Source organism: Phycodurus eques, chromosome 2 (genome assembly GCF_024500275.1).
Source record: "Phycodurus eques isolate BA_2022a chromosome 2, UOR_Pequ_1.1, whole genome shotgun sequence".
In the NCBI taxonomy this organism is placed as follows: Eukaryota; Metazoa; Chordata; class Actinopteri; order Syngnathiformes; family Syngnathidae; genus Phycodurus; species Phycodurus eques.
Window position 1 is genome coordinate 22,278,617 of NC_084526.1, and position 22,590 is coordinate 22,301,206.

Consider the following 22,590-nt stretch of genomic DNA (forward strand, 5'->3'; position numbering starts at 1 on the left):
TCCTTTAAAATAACCCTGACTCCATTTCTCTTCCCATCGACACCATGGTAAAATAATTTAAACCCTGCCCCTAAACTTCTAGCCTTACTGCCTTTCCACCTGGTCTCCTGGACACACAATATATCAACCTTTCTCCTAATCATGTCAACCAACTCCTGAGATTTTCCTGTCATAGTCCCAACATTCAGTTCTAGGCTCTGTGCTTTCCTCTTCTCTTTCTGCCGAAGAACCCGCTTTCCACTCTTCTTCTTCTTTGACTTCGACCCACAGTAGCTGAATTTCCAACTGCGCCGGTGGCGGACGTTGTTAACCCGAGCCATGACCGATCCGGCATGGAATTCTTTGGATGAATGCTCATATTTGTTTGGCAAAGTTTTAAGACGGATGCCCTTCCTGACGCAACCCTCTGCATTTATCCGGGCTTGAGACCGGCCTACAGTTTGCACTGGCTTGTGCCCCCCATAGGGCTGCATTACCTTCAAGTTAAAATAACCTGTTAAAAAATAAGGGAAAATTGTTCATGTTAGGCCGCCAACTGTTTTCCGCGGGAAAAATTGCATACACTTATGTGTCACGAATTGTTTATAATATGGGTAAAAATAAATTATACAGGAAAACGTTTCGTCAGCCCACAGCATTCGATGGCGGACGTGACGTCATGGTAGGAACAAAAAAAAGAGAACAAAAATGAACATTTTAAAATGATTTTGTGTTGCAAGTTGTTTAAAACTAACAATGAGATTTTATAAAAATATATAATTTAGGAAAATTATCGATTTGAATGCAAGCCTCGGGTTTGGCCGTGACGTCAAGTATTCCCCCCCCCCCCCCCCAACAGTCGGGGTCAGTGAACCACACTTAGCTTTACGTTGTTTATACACACGTTCACATTTGTATTTTCACGACCCTGACATCCGTATCCCAAACATGTTACTTCGTCACACTTCAGGTAAGCGATTTATTTTGGTGTCTTTTCCCTATGGGTCTTGTCCCGTTAAGAGTGACGGACAGGCTAACTTAGCTTATTTTAGCTTGACCATGCTAGCATTAGACAGAATGCAGTTTGTGGACAGCACTTATTAAGGCTGTATAATAGCCAATTATCTTATGTTTAGTGTTAATGTACACACGTTCTTTTGCTCGTAGCTAAACACGGCGTAACTCTTGACATTTATTCGTTTTTTGCTGCTTTATTTTTTTAGCCAGAGAAGATGGTCTCTAGGGTTTTTCCTGGTTCAAACTAACCAGGTGGTGCTGTGCGGCTATCGCACGAATAAGTAGATTTAGTTTTCGTATTTGTCCAAGACCATGTATTAAACTCAAGAGTAGAGCTTCTGCGTACCGGATAAAATCTTTGTAGCTAATTTCCATCTGCAGTACCTGTGGCAGGTAAAACAAAATTACGAAAAGAGTAGAAACAAAACAAAAAACTAGATTTGGAACAACAAAACATATACGAGTGAGAGTAGAAAAAATACATTAGTAACATTACTTAAATACTATACGCAATTATACCCACATGTACAGTTATTTTTAATTGTATTTATTTATTTTTAATAACCACGAGCCGTAACACATTGCTCATGCAGCAGCTTGGCAAGTGGCCGCAATCTTGGTGGAATTTTCCAAAAAAATAAATAAAAAATTGAGTGACACATTCAAACGGCTCTAAAATCCTCCATAAGTAATACATTCATGAAAATAAAAATTGATGACTAAAGTAACTGACCTATTCAGCTGCCCACACTTCTTTTCTTCTCATGAATAATATTAAATGTGCGCTATTTAAGTCGAGTTTTGTAGGGGAAGTGACACAGTTTCAAACGTTCACAGTCATTTGGATGGGTCGGCCTGCAGAAGACTTTGGAATTTTGGCTCTCATGAGGCTGTGAGCTTAATGGTGGATATATTTGAATAAAACTTGTCAGCTCATCGGGAAAGGGGTTCACTGATTTACAAACAAAATGAAAAGATTGATAATTGCTGTAGAAATTCGTACGAGGACCCCAAAGATGTTGAATAATTGAGCTTTTCTGGCTGATTATGGACATTCTGTGCGGGTGTAGTATAGGCCAATTCACTTAAATTCCTAGCAGTTTTCAGGGTCTTATTGAAAGTAGAAACGAGTGTTTTCGCAAGCAGATGTGTGTGCAGCACGTATAGTACTTGTAGGATAAATTAACTTGCTCGTAAGTCTTCGGGTCGAGTTAAAAAAAACAAAACGGGTTCCCTTAAATTATCAGAGTGATTAATTTATTTTCACTACATCAGTAATATATTTGTTTGCCTCTTCCACTAACAAAGCATGAAACCCTCTTTTCAATACGTAAACTAGCTTACGGAGTCGTGTCCACCTCCTCCTTGCTGTCCCTAATGAAGTGGCCAACCCTAACAGCTCACTATTTGAATTCACCACGAAAGAAGGGGAAAAAAACAATTATCTTGTGTTTATGTAATTTGCTTTGCTTGTAGTTATTAGTGAAATCTCAACGATTGTGTCATCTTGTAGTTTTGACCAAAGTGTGAAAATTGATCAGACTACAAGAAAATTTGTCCCTCACGATGGCACTGTCTCAAGACTACTGCCATAAAATCTTGCCTTATCTCGGTCAGACACTGGCAACACTACATGACATGTATTACGATATCACCATATCCCCGCCTTTTATGATTATTGGGCTGAAACTTGTCAAATAAAACACTGTTGGGGGAGGTGGGACCTAAAAACATGTCACAGCTAGTTGATAACAACTGTTACCATGGCGACAAAAACACTAATGACTGCGGCAATGGATTTTGTTGAGGGGACAAAAGAACAAATGGACTGAAAACGTGTGGTGTAGCCACCAGGTGGAATGGAGAGGACGTTTTGGGCAGTCCATTCTTCAAGGATAGCTTGAGGTAATTCTTACGGACGTTTTATACCGCTCGCAAGCAGGAAACATAATGTTATGTAGCTAGCTAGTGATAGCACTAGCTTCTGTCATTTCATGCTCTGAAGCAAATATTCGGGTCATAAATAAATCTTCGAAGTATCCAGTCATTTTGCATAGAGATAGACGGACGGCGCAGATGAAACAGAGCTCAATCCTTAAAAAAACTGAAGTTTATGGCATAAACTACCACAACTAACTTTTTTCTATACACAGCAGAACCTCGATAGAACGGGCTAATTGAGGCTATACATAGTATGCTTGCAATTTTTAAATACGTATACAGTGTGTTTTTTTTAAGTTTAAATGCATTCTAAGCATGTGGCAGGGATACAATTAAAACCATTAAAAAAATATATAATATGGTCTCTCTGTAGCATGAACTTTCACTGATTGGACGAGAAATGGATTTTCACTTTTCACTCAAAGTCATTAACACTTACTGCCATGTGCTTTGCATTAATGTTATTCGCTTTCAACTGAATACCTTTGCTTCGCCTCTGTGTCCAGTCCTGAACTCTAGCCTCCACTTGTCCACTCCATTTCATGAGGCTTACGATTTCAAATCTGACAAATAAGTGCATCTCATCATTAAAGGTCAGAGGACAAATATTTTTTAAAATTTCTTGATAACTCTAGAACCCCTTTACAAACCACAGCTGCCATTTTGAAGTAATTATATGGCAGATATACAGCAGTTAAATCCATGAATAGTCTGCTTTTTGCATCCCGCAACTTCCGGTATTCGTCTCTTTCCGGCACTGTGATGTCACACAAGCCAAACATCCTGTTAATTCAGCATTGTGTGCTATTGTTCCATGCTGTTGTTCCCGTTCTTGTATATTTGTTGTCGTATGATTTAACAACGTCACGATGGTTTATTGTGTGGCATTTGGTTGTACAAATGGTTCAGGCAGCGGCAAGAGTTTTTTTTTTTTTTTTTGGCTTTCCAAGTGAGGAAGGGAATATGTGACCAGTGGATAGTGAACGTCACTCAACAGGGGAAGAAACGTGGTCAGCTATGGGTGCCTAGCCAGTATTCCAAACTCTGTGCCGATCACTTCGAACCGGCGTGTTTTGAGAAAGCATTGGATACACAGGTGTAGTTAGGCAGAGGCTGAAGCCAGCTGTGGTGCTAACTATTTTTCCTACGGCCATCGGGGCCACCACCGCCAGCAAGTGAACTAAATCTCGCATTCGCCACGATATAATAGCGAAGTGGGCCAGACAAAAGGTGAGCATTTCCTTGTATATACCTATGACTTTATTAGGGTTACTGTGTACTGGGGAGTAGGAAAAAAAGACACACACAGTACTTTTCAGTACTGTTGTCTGTACTTTTGCCTATATGACAAGCCAACAGACACATGGCAAAGACTTTGTGTGCGGTGTGTTCTAACGCTACTCGAGCGAGGGGCACACAATATATAGGAATACAGCATCCTATGTAAAAGCTTGTGCCGTGTCACTGAAACATATATGAATATATAATAGGTATAGTCATGCTAAAAAAATATTGGCACCCCTGGGGTTGCATTATTTCAAGCCACGAGTGTATAAAAAGACATGCTTTTGACATACCGTCACATCGAGCCAGTGGCCACTCTTTTTCTGTTGTACAGCTGCTACTTGGCTGCTCGCCGTCGTCACTGTCGGATCGGCTCAAACATGTACGATTTGGCAATGCCAAGATCAGTTGGGTGCTCCTGTACATCGAAATACTCCTCCACATATTCCAACACGTTGCTCGCCATTGCATATAGTGTGTAGCGTGCTGTGTTTATCAATTGCAATGTCACTTTTCGTAGTCCTCGCGGTGGATACAGTAACCATACCCCGGTGTCTTGAGCTTCGGGTATTTTCGGGGAAGACTCAATATGCGTCACAAAAACCTCATTTTTAGTTAAACTATGGTTGAAAACTTGCTGGAATTTACGTGCATGTATTACATAACACATAAACAATGCAAATAGGAATTTTAACTGACCCCATAACATCTTTGTCATCCGACCTTTAACATGGATTCTAACTTTTTGGCTAATTGCTGGGCTGTTTCACCTTCATTCGCCTTGAAAAATATGATATAATATAACAAATGCAATATAATATAGTACTGCTGAGGGTCTCATTGTTCCAGCTGAATGACTCCGTTTCATTTGACGGGGTCAAAAATCCCATCTTAGAAACAGGAGCAGGGTGAATGACAGCCTGAGCTCTGTGCCAAATGAGAAGGGTGGCAAGCACCCAGCCGTTGCGCCTGATCCAGGGAAATCCAGCAGACATCCTTGCCTTCCTGCTCAACCAAGTGCCTCTAAAGATGTTAATTAGTCACGGACTCACGGCAGTGTGAAGGGAAGACTTTTTCCCACTAGTGCAACAATACAAGTTTTGTATGCCTGCAAGACTCACCCTGTTACACTTTACATATTTTTAGTAGATAGAAGAATCATCCTACGTAAATCTCAATAAAATTAATGTAGGGATTTACAGGAGCCTTGTTTATGAGTCAGGACTCTACCTAACTGAGCTATAAAACGTTCATCATCTGACAGACAATATGGAAGAAAGATTCTTTTAAAATTTAATAAATATGAATTATTTGGGCGGCACGGTGGATGACTGGTTAGAGCGTCAGCCTCACAGTTCTGAGGACCCGGGTTCAATCCCTGGCCCCGCCTGTGTAGAGTTTGCATGTTCTCCCCGTGCCTGCGTGGGTTTTCCCCGGGCACTCCGGTTTCCTCCCACATCCCAAAAACATGCATAAATTGGAGACTCTAAATTGCCCGTAGGTGTGACTGTGAGTGCGACTGGTTGTTTGTTTGTATGTGCCCTGCGATTGGCTGGCAACCAGTTCAGGGTGTACCCCGCCTCCTCCCCGATGACAGCTGGGATAGGCTCTAGCACGCCCGCGACCCTAGTGAGGAGAAGCGGCTCAGAAAATGGATGGATGGATGGATGGATAATATAAAAATATGCACTTATTTTATGAGACTTCTCGTTAAAGCCTAAAAAACAGGATGTAATGCCCATTTATGATGCTTTTTTTCTGAGAAATTAGACATGCTTGGTTACATAAGAAACGCCAGTCATTTATTTGAAAAGCTACACATTTATAGTAAGAAAAAAAATCCATAATTTCCTTTTTCGACTGTTTAAGTCGTGACTTCCAACTGTTTCGGCGTAATACTGCACTGCAGTTACAATTAACACACAACTACTGCCAGGCTGCTCAGAGTATGTTTTCATAATGTCAGCGGTTTTACAGCTGTAGGCGGACTACTCCTAATTTTGTACGTAGTGAAAACTTCACGTTGCCCCTCAATGTTGTTGTTTTTATTCTTACAGAAAGACAATGATGGCATAAAATAAGAAGAAAAACGTTTACACAGCTGTGAAGAAGAGGAGAGTCCTCGTCAAAGATGGCCAGTGAGCTCCACGAGACCATCTTAATGGCCAAGCAGGAGCGCCACAAGAATCTCTTCCTCAATTACAGGAATCTCAACCATTTCCCCGTGGAGCTGCTCAAAGACGAGGGCCTGCACTTCCTGGAGAGGCTCTACATGAAGAGGAACTCACTCACCACACTGGTATACATTTCATTGCTAAATTGCTAGAAGGTGCACTCAAAATCAAGTGACGTTCACACCATAATTCAGATTTTTTTTTAACCTTATCAGCCCGACAATCTTGCACAGAAGCTACCGAATCTAATAGAACTGTGAGTATTATCATTGTCTATATATACTATACTGATTAGCAATGTTCCTCCACTATTTGAACCCTGCTGCAAATAGCGAAAATCACCCTCTAAAAAGATTTATAGTTGCCAATAGATGCCACAACATGGTGGAAAAGCACTGCTTTTCTATTAGACAGGGCTAAGGCTTGACTAAATGAAGCTCCTCACTTCAACCTAGTTTTGTGGCACCAAAATGCCACATGATGGTGCCAACGCAGTATTTTTATATTAGACAGCAGTGTGTGTGTGTGTGTGTGTGTGTGTGTGTGTGTGTGTGTGTGTGTGTGTGTATATATATATATATATATATATCTTTTTTTTAATATATATATATATATATATGTATATGTATATATACACATATATGTATACATATATGTATGTATGTATATATATATATATATATATATATATATATACATATATATACATATATATATATATATATATATATGTGTATATATGTGTAAAAGATAAATTGTTTGATAAATTGTTCAGTTGAGTTCACTGCCACTACACAATGCTCGTATCTCAAATTTCTGCTCGCAAGGCAAAGCAAAAAATCAACTGAATGATGGCTTGTATTTCGAAAAACTAGTCGGGTCACTCGTCAGGTCAGTCGTATCTCAAGGCACCGCAAAATATAGATCTATATTTTTTTGTCAACAAAAGCAGGTATCTCCAAATGTTTTTTTTTTTTTTTTTAATAGCAAAGATAAAAAGTTCTTGTTTTATGTAAAAATTAAGTGACAAAAATAGCTACTACTTTCATTGTACAGCCACATAAAACTACTACTTTTCATTGTACAGCGACAATATGGTGTTTTGACAACAAAGCGCTGTTTGCTTGTTAGTTTTTAAGTCGTCACTTTTATGTTCTCCTTATAGGTATTTGCATTCCAACAACATTGTGATTATTCCCGAAGGTGAGTCCTTCTGCATCATATATGCCCAAATAGGGGCAAATAAGGGAAGTTATTTTCAACATTTAAATGGACGAAAGTAAAATGGTCCTGATTTGTGGCATTGTATTCAGCAATTGGAAACTTGGCACGGCTGCAGTCGCTGGACCTGAGTAGCAACGCCCTGCTGCTGCTCTGCCCGGAGGTCGGACGACTGAGGTCTCTGAGACACCTCAGACTGTCCAACAACCAGCTCAGAAGTCTGCCGCCAGGTAAAACTGTGTTTCTTTTCCAGACTTTTTTTTTTTTTTTATGGCAGGGTTTTGTAAAGCACTGCTGTCACAGTTTGAAATGCTTTTTTTTTTTTTCAGGTTTTGTGTAGCACACTGCTGTCACGCTTTGACTCTGTGCTTCGTTTTCATGCTTTTGTCGCACATACTGCTATCGCATTCTCATTGTGTGCCTCTGCCTTTTTTTTTTTTTTGGGTAGCACACTACTGTGACGTTTTTGCTATGTGGTTCTTTTAGAGGATATTGTGTCGCACTGCTATCACGTTTTGTTACATTCTCTCCTGTACTTCCTTGTAAAGCTTTTGTGTGCTGTATGAGTTATAGATCGACTGAAACGTTTTAATTATATAATTATTATACATAATGTTTATGAAGTTAATATTTGCTGGGGTCACTTTTCAACTGCAATAGCCTGTTAGCCCAGTAGAGAGAAGCAGTGTTTCAAGTTACAACTTTAGCCGTCAAACAGAGCCTGTTTGAAAATTATGCATTTTGGTACCATAAATTTCCTAAATAGTAAATTGTGCATTTTAATGGATCATCTTTGGTGTATAAATTTCAATGCAAGTCGAGTTTAGTTACGTTTTTAGACATTTAATTTTTCAAACTGACATCGGGGTGAATGTGTTCGTTAAGTGTGTGTCAAGAACACACATTTTTTTGTTTCTAATAAAACAAAAATGTTCATTTTTAATTTAGTTATATCCATTTTTAATTGTATAATATCTAATTAATTGTAACTAAATTGAAATTAAATTATTTAATAAAATTGTTTTATATATTCAGGTATGTCAAATTATTAATTTTGACACTTTTCATTTGTTTTATTTTCAATATATCAATTAACCAATTATTTAATGAGATAAATGAATAAAAATGTAATAAAAATATTTACTACAGTTTATGTGTAAAGATGTTCATTTTACTGTTTTTCAACAATGCAATTGATCGTTTTTTTTAGGAAATTAATCAATACAATTCATGATTAAAAAATGAATACATGTTGCAACCAATGTTTATAAATAATTTTACATTCTCATTTTGTAATTATATTTAAATATAATTTGCCAAGTATTCTATCCATTTTCAATACCGCTTATTTTGTTCAGGGTCGCAGGGTGCTGGAGTCTATTCCAGCTGACTTCAGGCGAAAATCGGACTATACCCTGAACTGGTCGCCAGTCAGTCTCAGGGCACACATAGAGACGGCCTACCATTCACACTCAAACTCACACCGTCCCTGAGAGGAAACTGACCCACACTGTCTGCACCGAAGGGTACGTTTGGAAATTCAATCTGATGCTCACACTGCGCTCTGAGAGTGCAGTGTTTAGAGAGGCAGAGCACGCTCTTCCTCCCTGACACGCCGGCTACTTTGTCTCCTCAGTCAGAGCGGCAGGAGTCCGCTGTGGCACTCCCAGAGTGTGGCGCTCTTAATATTCAAACGGCATACTCCAACACTTCTCTGAGTTTCCAAACGTTCCGAAGTGTAGAGAGCACGCTTGGAGTAAATTTACCAACGAACCCAAAGTCAGGCAAATGTACCACCATTTATTTTACAATTTTTATTACTTACAACAAATACATTAACCAACTAGGTAATTAAGTTTAATTTAAAAATTAATTAAGTGAATAATAAATGGAAAAAAAATATATGTACTATATTTTCACGACCATAGGGTGTGCAGTCGCAGTTACGGGGTCTATTTCCGTTTTCAACACATACATAAGGCGCACCGTATTATTGGGCGCAGGCATGGTAAAACATACACTAGCTTAAAACATACGGTAGCATGCAAGCGACCTAAAACAATGTTTTTAAAAAGGCAGCGGGAGCAAAACAGAGTTCGGTTGTACTTTATTGTATTTAACAATGTACTCACGTTATTTTTTTTATCAATCCTCATCCACAAATCCATCCAAGTCCTCATCTTCTGTATCCAAAATGAACAGCTGGGGAAGTTCTCAATCAAACATGCCAAGTTCGAGTAAGTATCGTTGCCGTGCGAAAGCTCGAACAAGCATCCACAATCCATTCACAAATTTTGGCGTAACTCGCCCGGCGCTGCCTCGTAGTCTTAGTAAAGCTGTGTTCGCCATCTGTCATCCATGGCTCCCACGCCGCTCACTTCACTTTGAACGCCCTGTTTACACGGATGTCCAGCGGTTCATCAAGCCTCACGGAATGATGGCAAGCCCCGAGTTATGGTGACTTGAGACGCTTCTCCCGCCTGTTCTTTGCTCATTAATCCATTGCTCGCCATCTCGCCTTGTTTCCGTGTTTTCTTATTCTTTTTTTTCCGCGGAAACTCAGCTTCGTCTTCTTGACTTGGCGAAGCTTGTTTTCCTGCTTCCTCCACTTGCGAACCATGGATTCGTTGATCTCTAATTCTCTCGCGGCTGCTCAATTCCCATGTTCCTCCGCGTAACTGATACCTTGCAGTTTAAACTGTGCTTTGTAAGCGTGTCTCTTCGTAGGTGACATTTTCGGCGGTCCTTAGCCAAACCGATGTTGTTTTGCACAATGCACACCCCGTAAATGCTCCCAGTCAGTCAAGCAGTAAAAAAAAAAAAAAAAAAAACACCCCGGCGCGGGGCGTGGCTTTAGCGTCCTCCATCATGCACCCTCCCCTGTCCTCAGCCACGTTCGCTTGTCCTCTGTGTAAGCAGTGTGTCGGCAGGAAATACTAAAAAAAAAAAAACAACAAAAAGTCAAGCAGAACGCTCATCACACAACAACATTTATGGATGTTGGAACTCGGTGCACACATAAGGCACGCCGCATTATAAGGCGCCCCGTCCATTTTGGAGAAAATGTAAGACTTTTAAGTGCACCTTATGGTCGTGAAAATACGGTATACATTTACCTTTACCAATGTTTAGGGAAAAATGACTAAATCTGTGCAACAAATGTTACATGACTCTTGAAAATGTAATGCTCAATGGACCAGATATAAATTTTAACCAAAGGTATTGTCGTGTTTTGTTTCTAAATGCATTGAAAGAAAGTGGGCTGTACGGTGGACGACTGGTTAGCACAGCCGCCTCACAGTTGTGGGGACCAGGGTTCAAATCCGGCATTTCCTATGTGGAGTTTGCATTTTCTCCCCGTGGCTGCGTGGGGTTTCTCCGGGTACTCCAGTTTCCTCCCACATCCCAAAAACATGCACTGTAGGTTAATTGAAGACTCTAAGTTGTCCGTAGGTATGAATGTGAGTGCGAATGGGTGAATCGTTTATGTGCCCAGCGATTGGCTGGCAACCAGTTCAGGGTGTACCCCACCTCCTCCCCGCAGTTAGCTGGGATAGCCTCCAGCATACCCGCGACCCTAGTGAGGCTAAGCGGTGTAGAAAATGGATGGATGGGTGAAGATAAGTGCTGAAAAGTTGTACAAAGGCTAAGAACAATTTAGTACTGAATTGCTTCAAAGTCGTTTTCACCATCTCAGTCAGCAAGATTTTCTTACGAGCGCAGTCTATGGCTGTTCGCCGGAATCACAAATTACATAATAATAATAGCTTGGCAATTTATATCACAACGACATCAGAATCAGAATCATCTTTATTTTGCCAAGTATGTCCAAAAAACACACAATGAATTTGTCTCCAGTTGTTGGAGCCGCTCGAGTACGGTCAACAGACAGTCAATTGACAGAGAACACTTTTGAGACATAAAGACATTGAGAAAAACAGTCACTGAGCAATAAAGGGTGCAATTAGCCATCAACCGCTTCCTACAACCCGAAGAATGTGTTACTTGGGCTACAGTGTCTCTGCTATGGCGACCCGCACGCGAGCCACGCATCAAGCCGACATTGAGATGGACGGCTGCACTACAAAGTGGCCTGCAACTAACGGCTAGGCTAGTATGTATTAGCTGCTAGTGGGTTCGTGGACCACCGCTGGACTGGTGTTGGCTTCGTCAAATACTCCACAGCCTTGCTCTATGTGACACGCATAGATACACACAACAGAGACACTTAAGTTAACTGTTTATTACATTTGCTAGCCCACGAGCTAAGGAGCTCGCTTGACAGCGGTGGGGTCGTCCTGAATGTCAGCACCTCGCTCTGAGTTGTTGTGTGTGGGTCAGACACATGGTAAAGTTTACTGTTTATTACCTATAACCACAGTGGCACACATTATTCAGCCAGTAAATGGCGACAGACACTTGAGCATTCAGCGTACGGGCAAACAAATTTTATTGACAGTTGAAGGGCTGTCTATAGCGCTTTCAGCTGACACGCCCACACAGTCCTGTGGGTTGAGGGCCGGGCTTATTTGTCATGATTTCAGATCCTTATTTCACATACCTGGGGATTTTCTTAAATTCATTAACTATGGCTTTTTCAAAACATTCTTCTCTGTGGTGTGTCAAATTTACAAGATTTTTTTTGGGCCTCTATGGTTCATCTTCAAGAATGATGTGTTTTGTATGTTGCTGTACAACTAACGGTCAATTGTCTCCCTATCCCATCAAGAGATTGGCAACCTTCAGTTCCTGGAGACTCTGGATGTGTCTATGAACCAGCTGGTGTCGCTCCCCAACCGGCTGCACCGCTGCTCGTCCCTGCAGTACCTGAGCGCCGACCACAACCTGCTGAGCCACGTGCCACGCCACCTCTGCCGGCTGGCCCGCCTCACCCAGCTCTCCATGGCGGCCAACCGCCTCACCTTCCTGCCGCTAGGTCGGCGTCATCACAACTGCTGCCTCCCTTGTTTGTTTTTTCCATGAATATTCAGCAAGTTATTGTGTTTCTTTCTTTAGATCTGGGAGGATCAAGCGAGCTTCAGTTTGTGTTTGTGGACAACAATTTGGACCTGAAAGGCCTACCCTCATACTTGTACAACAAGGTCATCGGATGTAACGGGTAACATTTTCTTTATTTATACAAAGTGTTTTTTTGTTTGTTTGTTTTACTTATGAGTTTAATTCATTCTGTGACCAAATCCCGAACTTAATTTTAGTCATTCGTATTTCAAATCAATATTACCTTCTGAAATGTATTAAAATGCCAATAATCTGTTCCAGCTCCCAAAAAAAACACCACCATTTCTTGTTGCATTTTTAATGGAAAAGGAATAATACCACTGTATTGTACAACCCCAATTCCAATGAAGTTGGGACGTTGTGTTAAACATAAATAAAAACAGAATACAATTATTTGCAAATCATATTCAACCTATATTTAATTGAATACACTACAAAGACGAGATATTTAATGGTCAAACTGATCAACTTTATTGTTTTAGCAAATAATCATGAACTCAGAATTTTATGGCTGCAACACGTTCCAAAAAAGCTGGGACAGGGTCATGTTCAAGTGGGTCTTCTACACGGAGGCAAACAGTCAGAGGACAAATATGGACAAAGCGGATACAAAACTGGTTCAAGCAGAAGTAGCTGTTAGAGGGGCCTTTTCTGGAGACTAGTCTAACAAAACCAAGCTGTTAATCTATCCATCCATTGTCTTCCGCTTATCTGAGGTCGGGTCACAGGGGCAGCAGCCTCAGCAGGAAAGCCCAGACTTCCCTCTCCCCAGTCACTTCCTCTAGCTCTTTTCCGAGGAGATCCCGAGATGTTCCCAGGCAAGCCGAGAGACGTCTCTCCAGCATATCCTGTCCCCGGGGTCTGTCGTCCCCGGGGTCTCCTCCCGGTGGGATGTGCCTGGAACACCTCACCAGGGAGGCGTCCAGGAGGCATCCTAAACAGATGCCCGAGCCACCTCATCTGGCTCCTCTCGATGTGGAGGAGCAGCAGCTCTACTCTGAGATCCTCCCGGATGACCGAGCTTCTCACCCTATCTCTAAGGGAGAGCCCGGACGCCCTGCAGAGGGAACTAATTTCAGCCGCTTGTATCCGGGATCTTGTTCTTTCGGTCATGACCCACAGCTCATGACCATAAGTGAGGGTAGGAACATAGATCGACTGGTAAATTGAGAGTTTCGGCTTAGCTCCTTCTTTACCACAACGGACTGATACAAAGTCTGCATCACTGCAGACTCACTCGTGAACAAGACCCCAAGATATTTGAACTCCTCCACTTGGGGAAGGATCTCATCCCGACCTGGAGAGGGCACTCGACCCTTTTCCGACTAAGGACCATGGTCTCAGATTTAGAGGTGCTGATTATCATCCGAGACGCTTCACACTGGGTTGCGAACCGCTCCAGTGAGAGTTGGAGATCACGGCCTGATGAAGCCAACAGAACCACATCATCTGCAAAAAGCAGAGATGCAATACTGAGGTCACCAAACCGGACCCCCTCTACGCCTCGGCTGCGCCTAGAAATTCTCTTCATAAAAGTTAGGAACAGAATCGGTGAAAAAAGGGCAGCCTTGGCGCAGTCCACCCTTCACTGGAATCGAGTCTGACTGACTGCCGGCAATGCGTACCAAACTCTGACCTCGGTCGTACAGGGACCGAATAGCCCGTATCAGGTGGTTCGGTAACCTATACTCCCGAAGCACCCCCCACAGGACTCCACGAGGGACACAGTCAAACGCCTTCTCCAAGTCCACAAAACACATGTAGACTGGTTGGGCGAACTCCCATGCACCCTCGAGGACCCTCCTGAGGGTGAAGAGCTCATCCACTGTTCCACAGCCAGGACGAAAACCACACTCCTCCTCCTGAATCTGCGGTTCGACTTCCCGACAGACCCTCCTCTCCAGCACCCCTGAATAGACCTTACTAGGGAGGCTGAGGAGTGTGATCCCCCTGTAGTTGGAACACAGCCTCCGGTACACCTTCTTAAAAAGGGGGACCACCACCCCAGTCTGCCAATCCAGAGGCACTGTCCCGATGTCCATGCAATGTTGCAGAGGCGTGTCAACCAGGACAGCCCAACAACATCCAGAGCTTTTAGGAACTCCGGGCGAATCTCATCCACCCCCGGGGCCTTGCCACCGAGGAGCTTTTTAACCATCTCGGTGACCTCAACCCCAGAGATAGGAGACCCCGCCCCAGTTACCCCAGACCCTGCTTCCTCATGGGAAGGCGTGTTGGTGGAATTGAGGAGGTCTTCGAAGTATTCTCCCCACCGATTCACAACGTCCCGAGTCGAAGTCAGCAGCGCCCCATCCCCACTATACACAGTGTTGATGGTGCACTGCTTCCCCCTCTTGAGACGCCGGATGGTTGACCAGAATTTCCTTGAAGCCGTCCGGAAGTCGTTCTCCATGGCCTCACCGAACTCCTCCCACGCCCTGGTTTTTGCCTCAACGACCACCAAAGCCGCATTCCACTTGGCCACCCGACACCCATTAGCTGCCTCAGGAGTCACACAGGCCAAAAAGGACCGATAGGACTCCTTCTTCAGCTTGACGGCATCCCTTACTGCTGCTGTCCACCAACGGGTTCGGGGATTTCCGTCACGACAGGCACTAACCACCTTATGGCCACAGCTCCGGTTTTCGCCCTCACCAATGGAGGCGTGGAACATGGTCCACTCGGACTCAATATTCCCCGCCTCCCCCAGGATGTGGGTGAGGTTCTGCCGGAGGTGGGAGTTGAAAATCCTCTGACAGGGGATTCTGCCAGACGTTCCCAGCAGACCCTCACAATACGCTTGGGCCTGCCACGTCGGACCGGCATCTTCCCCCACCATCGGAGCCAACTCACCACCAGGTGGTGAACAGTTGACAGCTTCGCCCCTCTCTTCACCCGAGTGTCCAAGACCTGCGACCGCAAGTCCAATGACACGACCACAAAGTCGATCATCGAACGGTGACACCCTTATGATTGAACATGGTGTTCGTTACGGACAATCCGTGGTGAGCACAGAAGTCCAATAACAGAACACCCCTCGGGTTCTGATCCTCCCTATCACTCCCTTCCAGGTCTCACTGTCATTGCCCACGTGAGCATTGAAGTCCCCCAGCAGAACGATGGAGTCCACAGCGGGAGCGCTCTCCAGCACCCTCTCTAAGGACTCCAAAAAGGGTGGATACTCTGAACTGCTGTTTAGTGCATAGGCACAAATAACAGTCAGGACCCGTCCCCCCACCCGATGGCGGAGGGAGGCTACCCTCTCGTCCACTGGGGTGAACCCCAACGTACAGGGGGCAATAAGTATACCCACACCTGCTCGGCGCCTCGCACCGTGGGCAACTTCAGAGTGGAAAAGAGTCCAACCCCTCTCAAGAGGACTGGTACCAGAGCCCAAGCCGTGTGTGGAGGCAAGCCCGACTATATCGAGTCTGAACTTCTCAATCTCACACACCAGCTCAGGCTCCTTCCCTGCCAGAGAGGTGACATTCCACGTCCCTCGAGCCAGTTTCTGTAGCTGGGGATCGGATCGCCAAGGTCCCCGCCTTCGGCCACCGCCCAGCTCACACTGCACCCCTATGGCCCCTCCCACAGGTGGTGAGCCCATGGGAAGGGGGCCCACGTTACCCTTTCGGGCTGTGCCCGGCCAGGCCCCGTGGGTGCAGGCCCAGACACCAGACGGTCGCCTTCGAGCCCCACCTCCATGCCTGGCTCCAGAGGGGGGCCCCGGTGACCCGCGTCCGGGCAAGGGAAACCTTGATCCATATATTTTGTTCGTCATAGGGTTTTTTGGAGCTTTGCTTTGTCTTGTCCCTCACCGAGGGACCTGTTTGCCATGGGTGACCCTACCAGGGGCGTGAAGCCCCAGACAACTTATCCCCTAGGATCATCGGGACACACAAACCCCTCCACCACGATAAGGTGACGGCTCAAGGAGAGGCCAAGCTGTTTATTGAAATTAAATTGACACTTTTATACTAAGTCCATGTCAGGCAGTCACTCTCTGGAGGTCTAAATAGCCAAAATATGGCACCTTTAAACTTTGTAAAAAGTGAGGAAACTGCTGTTTATATTCAAACTTAAAACAAATTTCAAATATATTTTTTAAAATTCTTTACTGTCATACAGTGCAGCCAAGTGTAGGAGTAGTGTCACATCTGCCTCACATTGACGTTTGGGTTTGAATCTTGGCTGAGGCTCCTCTTTTGTGGAGTTTGCATGGTCTCTCCGTGCTTGAATAATCTAATTGATGCTTGCTGAATCTGAGGTCTGGTGCAAAGTGGAATTGAAACAAACAAACCAAAAAAAGGACATTTTTAAACAAATTTAAATGAAGTCATCATTTATTGGAAGAATATGTGCCTGATAAAAACATGCAGTTTGAAATAGATAAAATAATCCTTTGGTGTTCGCTGAACTGAGGTGAGGTGAAACAAAATGTCTGTTATTCTTACATTTCACTTGTCATATGTTGTGTGATGTGAGCGATCCAGGACTGATGTCACAAAATACGGCTGCACAATATTGGAAAAAATGAAATTGCGATTTTTATTTATTTATTTATTTATTATTATTTGTGTATTGATTAGTTTTTTTAAACCTTCAATAAATATTGCGATGTGAAATAAAACAGGCTTGGTGTAGGGAAAGTTCATTTTCTACGCGAACTAGTGGAAAGTTCAATTCACCATTCCAAAAATTGACTAGTGCAGTTCATTATTAAAAATTTTGAACTAAGTTCACTGGCCCAAAAATGAACTACTCCATAGTTCTTTTTTCTTTTCAATATTGTATGTTGCTGATGGGCTATTACCCTCAAAATATTGGCATTTAATTTCCCCATTGTTGCCACTCATTCAGTCCACCCTTGTAGCCAGCTGCAGTTTTCACCCTACAATCTCAAAAGCATGAGGAAAAATGTGTTGCTTGAATGGTATATTTATTTATTTATTTATACTAGGAATTGAAAACAGGACCGTACTCCTTAATGTGCAAACAAAAACACGCAACGAAGTATGACAGGAACGATGGTGAAAGGACACTGATAACTTTTCATTCCCAGCAGCTCGGGCTGACGATATTAACAAAATATTTTATCTTATCTTAACGAAAGCATTCTGATGCAAATAATAATTTCCCTAGTTGTCAATTTTTACAATTATGTATTGGATTACAATCAAGGAACATATTCACTCAGCAACCTCTCTACTCACCCAGTTTGGATTTGAAATACATCTTTTTTGACACCAGTCCTGGTAATTTTCTGAGACGTCATTTAATTCTCAGTGCGTGTGATGTGTCAACAGGTGTGGCATGTCTCCACAGGGCGGCATGGCAGGCCAGGAAAGCCAGGAAGAGGCGCTTAGCGAGGCTCTGTTAGGGCTGCCAGCCGAAGTCAAAGCGGTGGCCTCTGAGGCGGACAACGTGGTCCCGCTGGAGGAGCTCGCCATGAGAATGCTGCACCAACTCTACCATCAACAACACCACCACCCCACAGGTAATGCCGCTTCCCGTCTGCCTCATGTCACACGGGCACAGAACCTATCCCCTGCCAATAGCGGGGGACACTAGACACCTTATATGTAAGGTGTATGATACGGTTTACATTCTTCATATAGTGTATATATGCATAATCTATTGCACATTGCAACATGAAAGAAAATATAGCCATTTAAATGATCCATCCATCCGTCCATTTTCCGAAACGCTTTCCCGCACTAGGGTCACGGGCGTGCTGGAGCCTATCCCAGCTGACTCTGAGCGAGAGGCGGGGTACACCCTGAACTGGTCGCCAGCCACTCGCAAGGCACATAGAAACAATGAACCATTTGCACTCACATTCACTCCTACGGGCAATTTAGAGTCTTCAATTAACCTCCCATGCGTGTTTTTGGGATGTGGGAGGAAACCAGAGTACCCGGAGAAAACCAATGCAAACTCCGCTAGGGCAGATTTTAACCTTGGTCCTCAAAACTGTGAGGCGGACGTGCTAACCAGACGTGCTAACCAGTCGTCCACCGTGCCGCCACATGAAAATAATGAATGTGCTCATCATATAGTCACATTCTGCAAACACAGTGGAGCAATGAGTGCAGGTGTAAATATGAAAACTAATATAAACAGTTCATTTTTAGATGTGAACATCCCGCCTACCATCCCGCTGCCAAAGAGTCTCCTGGATCTACTGCAATTCCCACTAGGTCACTGCCACCGCTGCACTCAAGCCATGTTCACAGTCATCTACCCCAAGCTCTTCCCACTGCGACACACTGCCCTGGCAGGAGTGCACCGCAGGTTTGATACCTATATTTTATATTTTGATTAATGAAATATAATAAAAAAAGTAATCCCGTAATGAAGAAAATATTGATAAACAATGAATAGTAATAAATGACGGAGGAGAAAGTATGTCTGAATATGAGCATTTTGTAGTGGAAAATGTGAATTCTTTTAAATGTGGGAGTTTTTGGGATGTTGAAAATGTTTCCCAAGGTAAACTGAATGACATTAACATTTTAAATTGTCACATAGGTCTGGCTGGAACTGCGTTATAGCGGAGATTAGCCAATTTTGAAGAGCCAAATAGCAGGCAAATTAGTACGCGTTTATACACTGAAATATACGATAACGCAAGACAGCTACACGAACACAGGGACTGGAAACCACACTGGGGAATTTGCATGATTTCAGCAGCAATAGTGGATACAGGGAATACAAAAAGAGCATTAAGGAGAACACATTTGCCTTCAACTGTGCCCCCAATTACAAGATTAGTGCAAGAAATACAGTAAAATACAAAATATTGAAGCCATAGTTTATTAACTTACAATTATTAAAGTAAGGATTATGTTGTGAAACTGGACAGTACTACAAACAATAATGTTAGCCTTTTTTAACCCACGGCCACCCCTTTCCACAAAGAAATGCAAATAATTAAAATCTACATTAATATTAATTTTAAAAATGCCTTTTTCGATTTCTTAAAGAAATCTATATAGTAATATTAAACCTGTATGTGTATGTAGGATCAGAAGCAGCTGTCATGTCAAACCGTTTTAATCCTGATCTATTCCAGATTTCACCTTTTGAAGTAACATAAACGCAACACTCCCAAATCCCATTTAACATGTTAAGACAGTTATAGCTCTGTCCGTTCCTCATCAGATCATTATGTACAGTCTTATTATGTTTTATTAGTTTTTGTTTGAGAACTAAAATGATTCAATGTATTAAGTCTTTTATGTATCATTGTTGTCTTTTTCTCACTTCTGTCCCCCTCATTAGGACCACAGTCAGTTTTGTGGCGTACTGCTGCTCCAGCCGCTGCCTTCGGACGTTTAACCTACAAGGCTGACGTTGTTGCCTCACACTTTAGCGCCGCTGTGTTGACAGTCATGACTGTTTTGCAACTCAGACAATGGGCGTGGGACTGTGTGATTGCTGAATAACGCTTTTAACAAACACGTGAAATTAACAAGCACTTTAAAACTTGTTTTCTTTTTTGGGGGGAGGCGAAAATATTTTTACAGAAGGCACATCATCATGGATTTGTTGACGCATCTTTGATGTAAACTTTCAACCTCTGGCCCTTTTGCCAGTAAACATTAGATGAACTTTCAGTGTTTCTTCTGCTTGCTCCAAGTCTGCTGTCTGTGGAAAACTGTTTTTCATCAATGTACATTTATGAGAGATCCTTGACATCCAATTTAAGATTACATGTACTGTCTTTTTATCGGAACGTTTTTTCCACAACTGCCTTCCACTACCGTATGACCTTTCTGCACAACTTTGTCAAACAGGTAGGACAACTACATGTTACTAGTGAGCACAACTGCACTAATTGACATCTGTGCTCCAAATTCGTCCTACTATTGAGGACGAAGACCATACTAGTACATGGACTTTAAGGTGGGCATGAAGGATATGGAATACTGTAAACGCTCAAACGGCTCTCCATAGCTGTCTTTGGCGTTGTCCAGACGTCCCTGTTGTTACCAGTAATGTCCACTTCATACAAGGTCTCTGCATAAATGTAAGTACAGTATTGTTGTTGTTGTTGTTTTTTTTCTCTTAACACCTAGGACTGGGCAATATAGCCTTAAAAGAAACTGATTTTTTAATTTACTTAATTTTTACAAAAACCTGATTTCCAATTTTATTTGTTTCTGGAAAAAACAATGACAATATTCTTATTTCGCCCCTCCTTTCTTGGATTTGTTTTATTTTTTCTGCCACCAAACAAGCTTTGAAACTTTTTCCAGCAAGTTTTTTTTTTTTTATTCCCCCCCCAGCATTAACTTGCATCAACTTTCACATAAATAATAATACATTTATATATAGATAAAATATACACACTGGTACCTTGATGTACCAGTGCCCCAGCTGAGTTTTTTGAGTTATGCAACTTAGTCTGTGTGTGTGAGATGAACCAAAATTTGAGTGACAAGGGAGCTTCAGACAAACCACCGCTTGGGTGAAGGGAAGATAATGCCGCGATTGAGGCACTGTAATGCCCTCGCAAGGAGAGCCGCAGTGGCCATTGCGCTTTCCGCCATCTATCAAACGGGACAAACTGAAGCACACAAATACAAAATGAGAAGAACATTAACACGTCCCAGAAGCTCACAGGACAACTAACTAACCATGTTGCCAACATCACTCACTAGGCCATGCCCCGTAGAGGCACAAATATAACACGACAGTTGTGCCTTTCGAGTTCTCCCTATGTACAGTAATTACTGTTTACTTTAAAAGCCATTTTATTTATTTACATTCTTTTTTCATTTGTTTTCATATCGCTGGACCATATGTATGTTGTGGAAGAGCACTTCTTCCTAACCCATTTTGGGAGGTGAATTGAATGTGAGCACCTCTAAAATTTTACAGTACTTGTTTAAAATATTGTTTGTAATATTTTAACAGTAAAAATGCAGCACCACATTGTTCCACCCAATCCCTCCCACATCTCCCTAGCTGTGCTCTGAGCGCACTGTCTGCACAGAGCAATATCCTGCCTTCCAATGATATACAGTCATGGTGTACATTTCTTCACTTCTGCAATTCAATACCAACACACTTTTATCATTTGTACCATTCCCAATTTTTGCTGCACTTTTATCGAAGCTCATAGTTTATATTAAGTAAGACTTAACTGGGGTTTGTCCTACTAGGAGATGTTTCAGATTGTCAGAGACAGCACCCCTTTCTTGTGTTTGAATTGGAATAAGAGAAGCTAGCTGTTGTGCCATGTGCATGTATTAATATTAAAGCCAAGGTGCTTCTGACAAGTTGACTGGATGCTCATGAACATTAGAACTCCTATTAGGACAGAGAGGGAGGTGCAAAGAGAGGATTTTATAAATTATGATTGCAAGTATTCATAAAAGTCAATTTTGTGCATTGCATTTCATATACAAGTCCAAAAAATAATTCCAAGGTCCATTTTATTTTTAATTGTAGTACTCACTATAGTGGTTTTGGTTACTCCAGGAAAAAAATGGCTACTATTAACACGTATGTAGAGATGGTCTGGCCTTCCCCCAGTTATTAGTAGGGTTACACTATGTTGGTTTTTAAAAATCCAATTCATTCGGCTTGTGCTATGACCCATCATTTAATGAATCGTAATTAAATCTGATGGCTTAGTGCACAGACTTTCCAGAAAAGTGTTGTGCTTCCCTTTGATATGTGGGAATAAAACTGAGTTAAAATATACAAAGCAGTGAACTTTAACTTGCCTGGCCGGGAGCTCAGCACCCCTAAGGATCTAAATCCTAAAATTGCCCCTGCCGCCCACCTGTCTCGTGCTCTTTTCTCATATAGAGTAGTACAGGTGAGGCATGGTGACCTCTGCAAAATATTTGATGCTTGGAAACACATTCCATCTTTCGCTTGTCCAGAGTTGGGTCAGCTGCTTTAATAGGGAATCCCAGACTTGCCTCTCTCCAGCCACTTG

At 42.6% G+C, this 22,590-nt stretch overlaps 1 protein-coding gene across 2 annotated transcripts; it reads left to right on the forward strand.

The window, feature by feature from the left end:
- The first annotated feature begins 752 nt into the window (after positions 1-752).
- On the forward strand, positions 753-21,828 carry lrrc28 (leucine rich repeat containing 28). 2 transcript variants are annotated; one of them, XM_061669915.1, is made up of 10 exons: positions 753-949; positions 6,279-6,520; positions 6,611-6,651; positions 7,561-7,598; positions 7,709-7,846; positions 12,346-12,552; positions 12,633-12,735; positions 17,942-18,132; positions 18,770-18,929; positions 19,920-21,828. In XM_061669915.1, exons 2-10 carry the CDS (start codon positions 6,353-6,355, stop codon positions 19,987-19,989), a joined length of 1,116 nt encoding a protein of 371 aa, XP_061525899.1. In that variant the 5' UTR covers positions 753-949; positions 6,279-6,352; the 3' UTR covers positions 19,990-21,828. The 2 variants fall into 2 exon arrangements, with proteins under 2 accessions (XP_061525899.1, XP_061525908.1); XM_061669924.1 differs by lacking the exons at positions 753-949; positions 6,279-6,520; positions 6,611-6,651; positions 7,561-7,598; positions 7,709-7,846 and adding an exon at positions 9,004-9,142.
- The last annotated feature ends 762 nt before the right edge of the window (positions 21,829-22,590 follow it).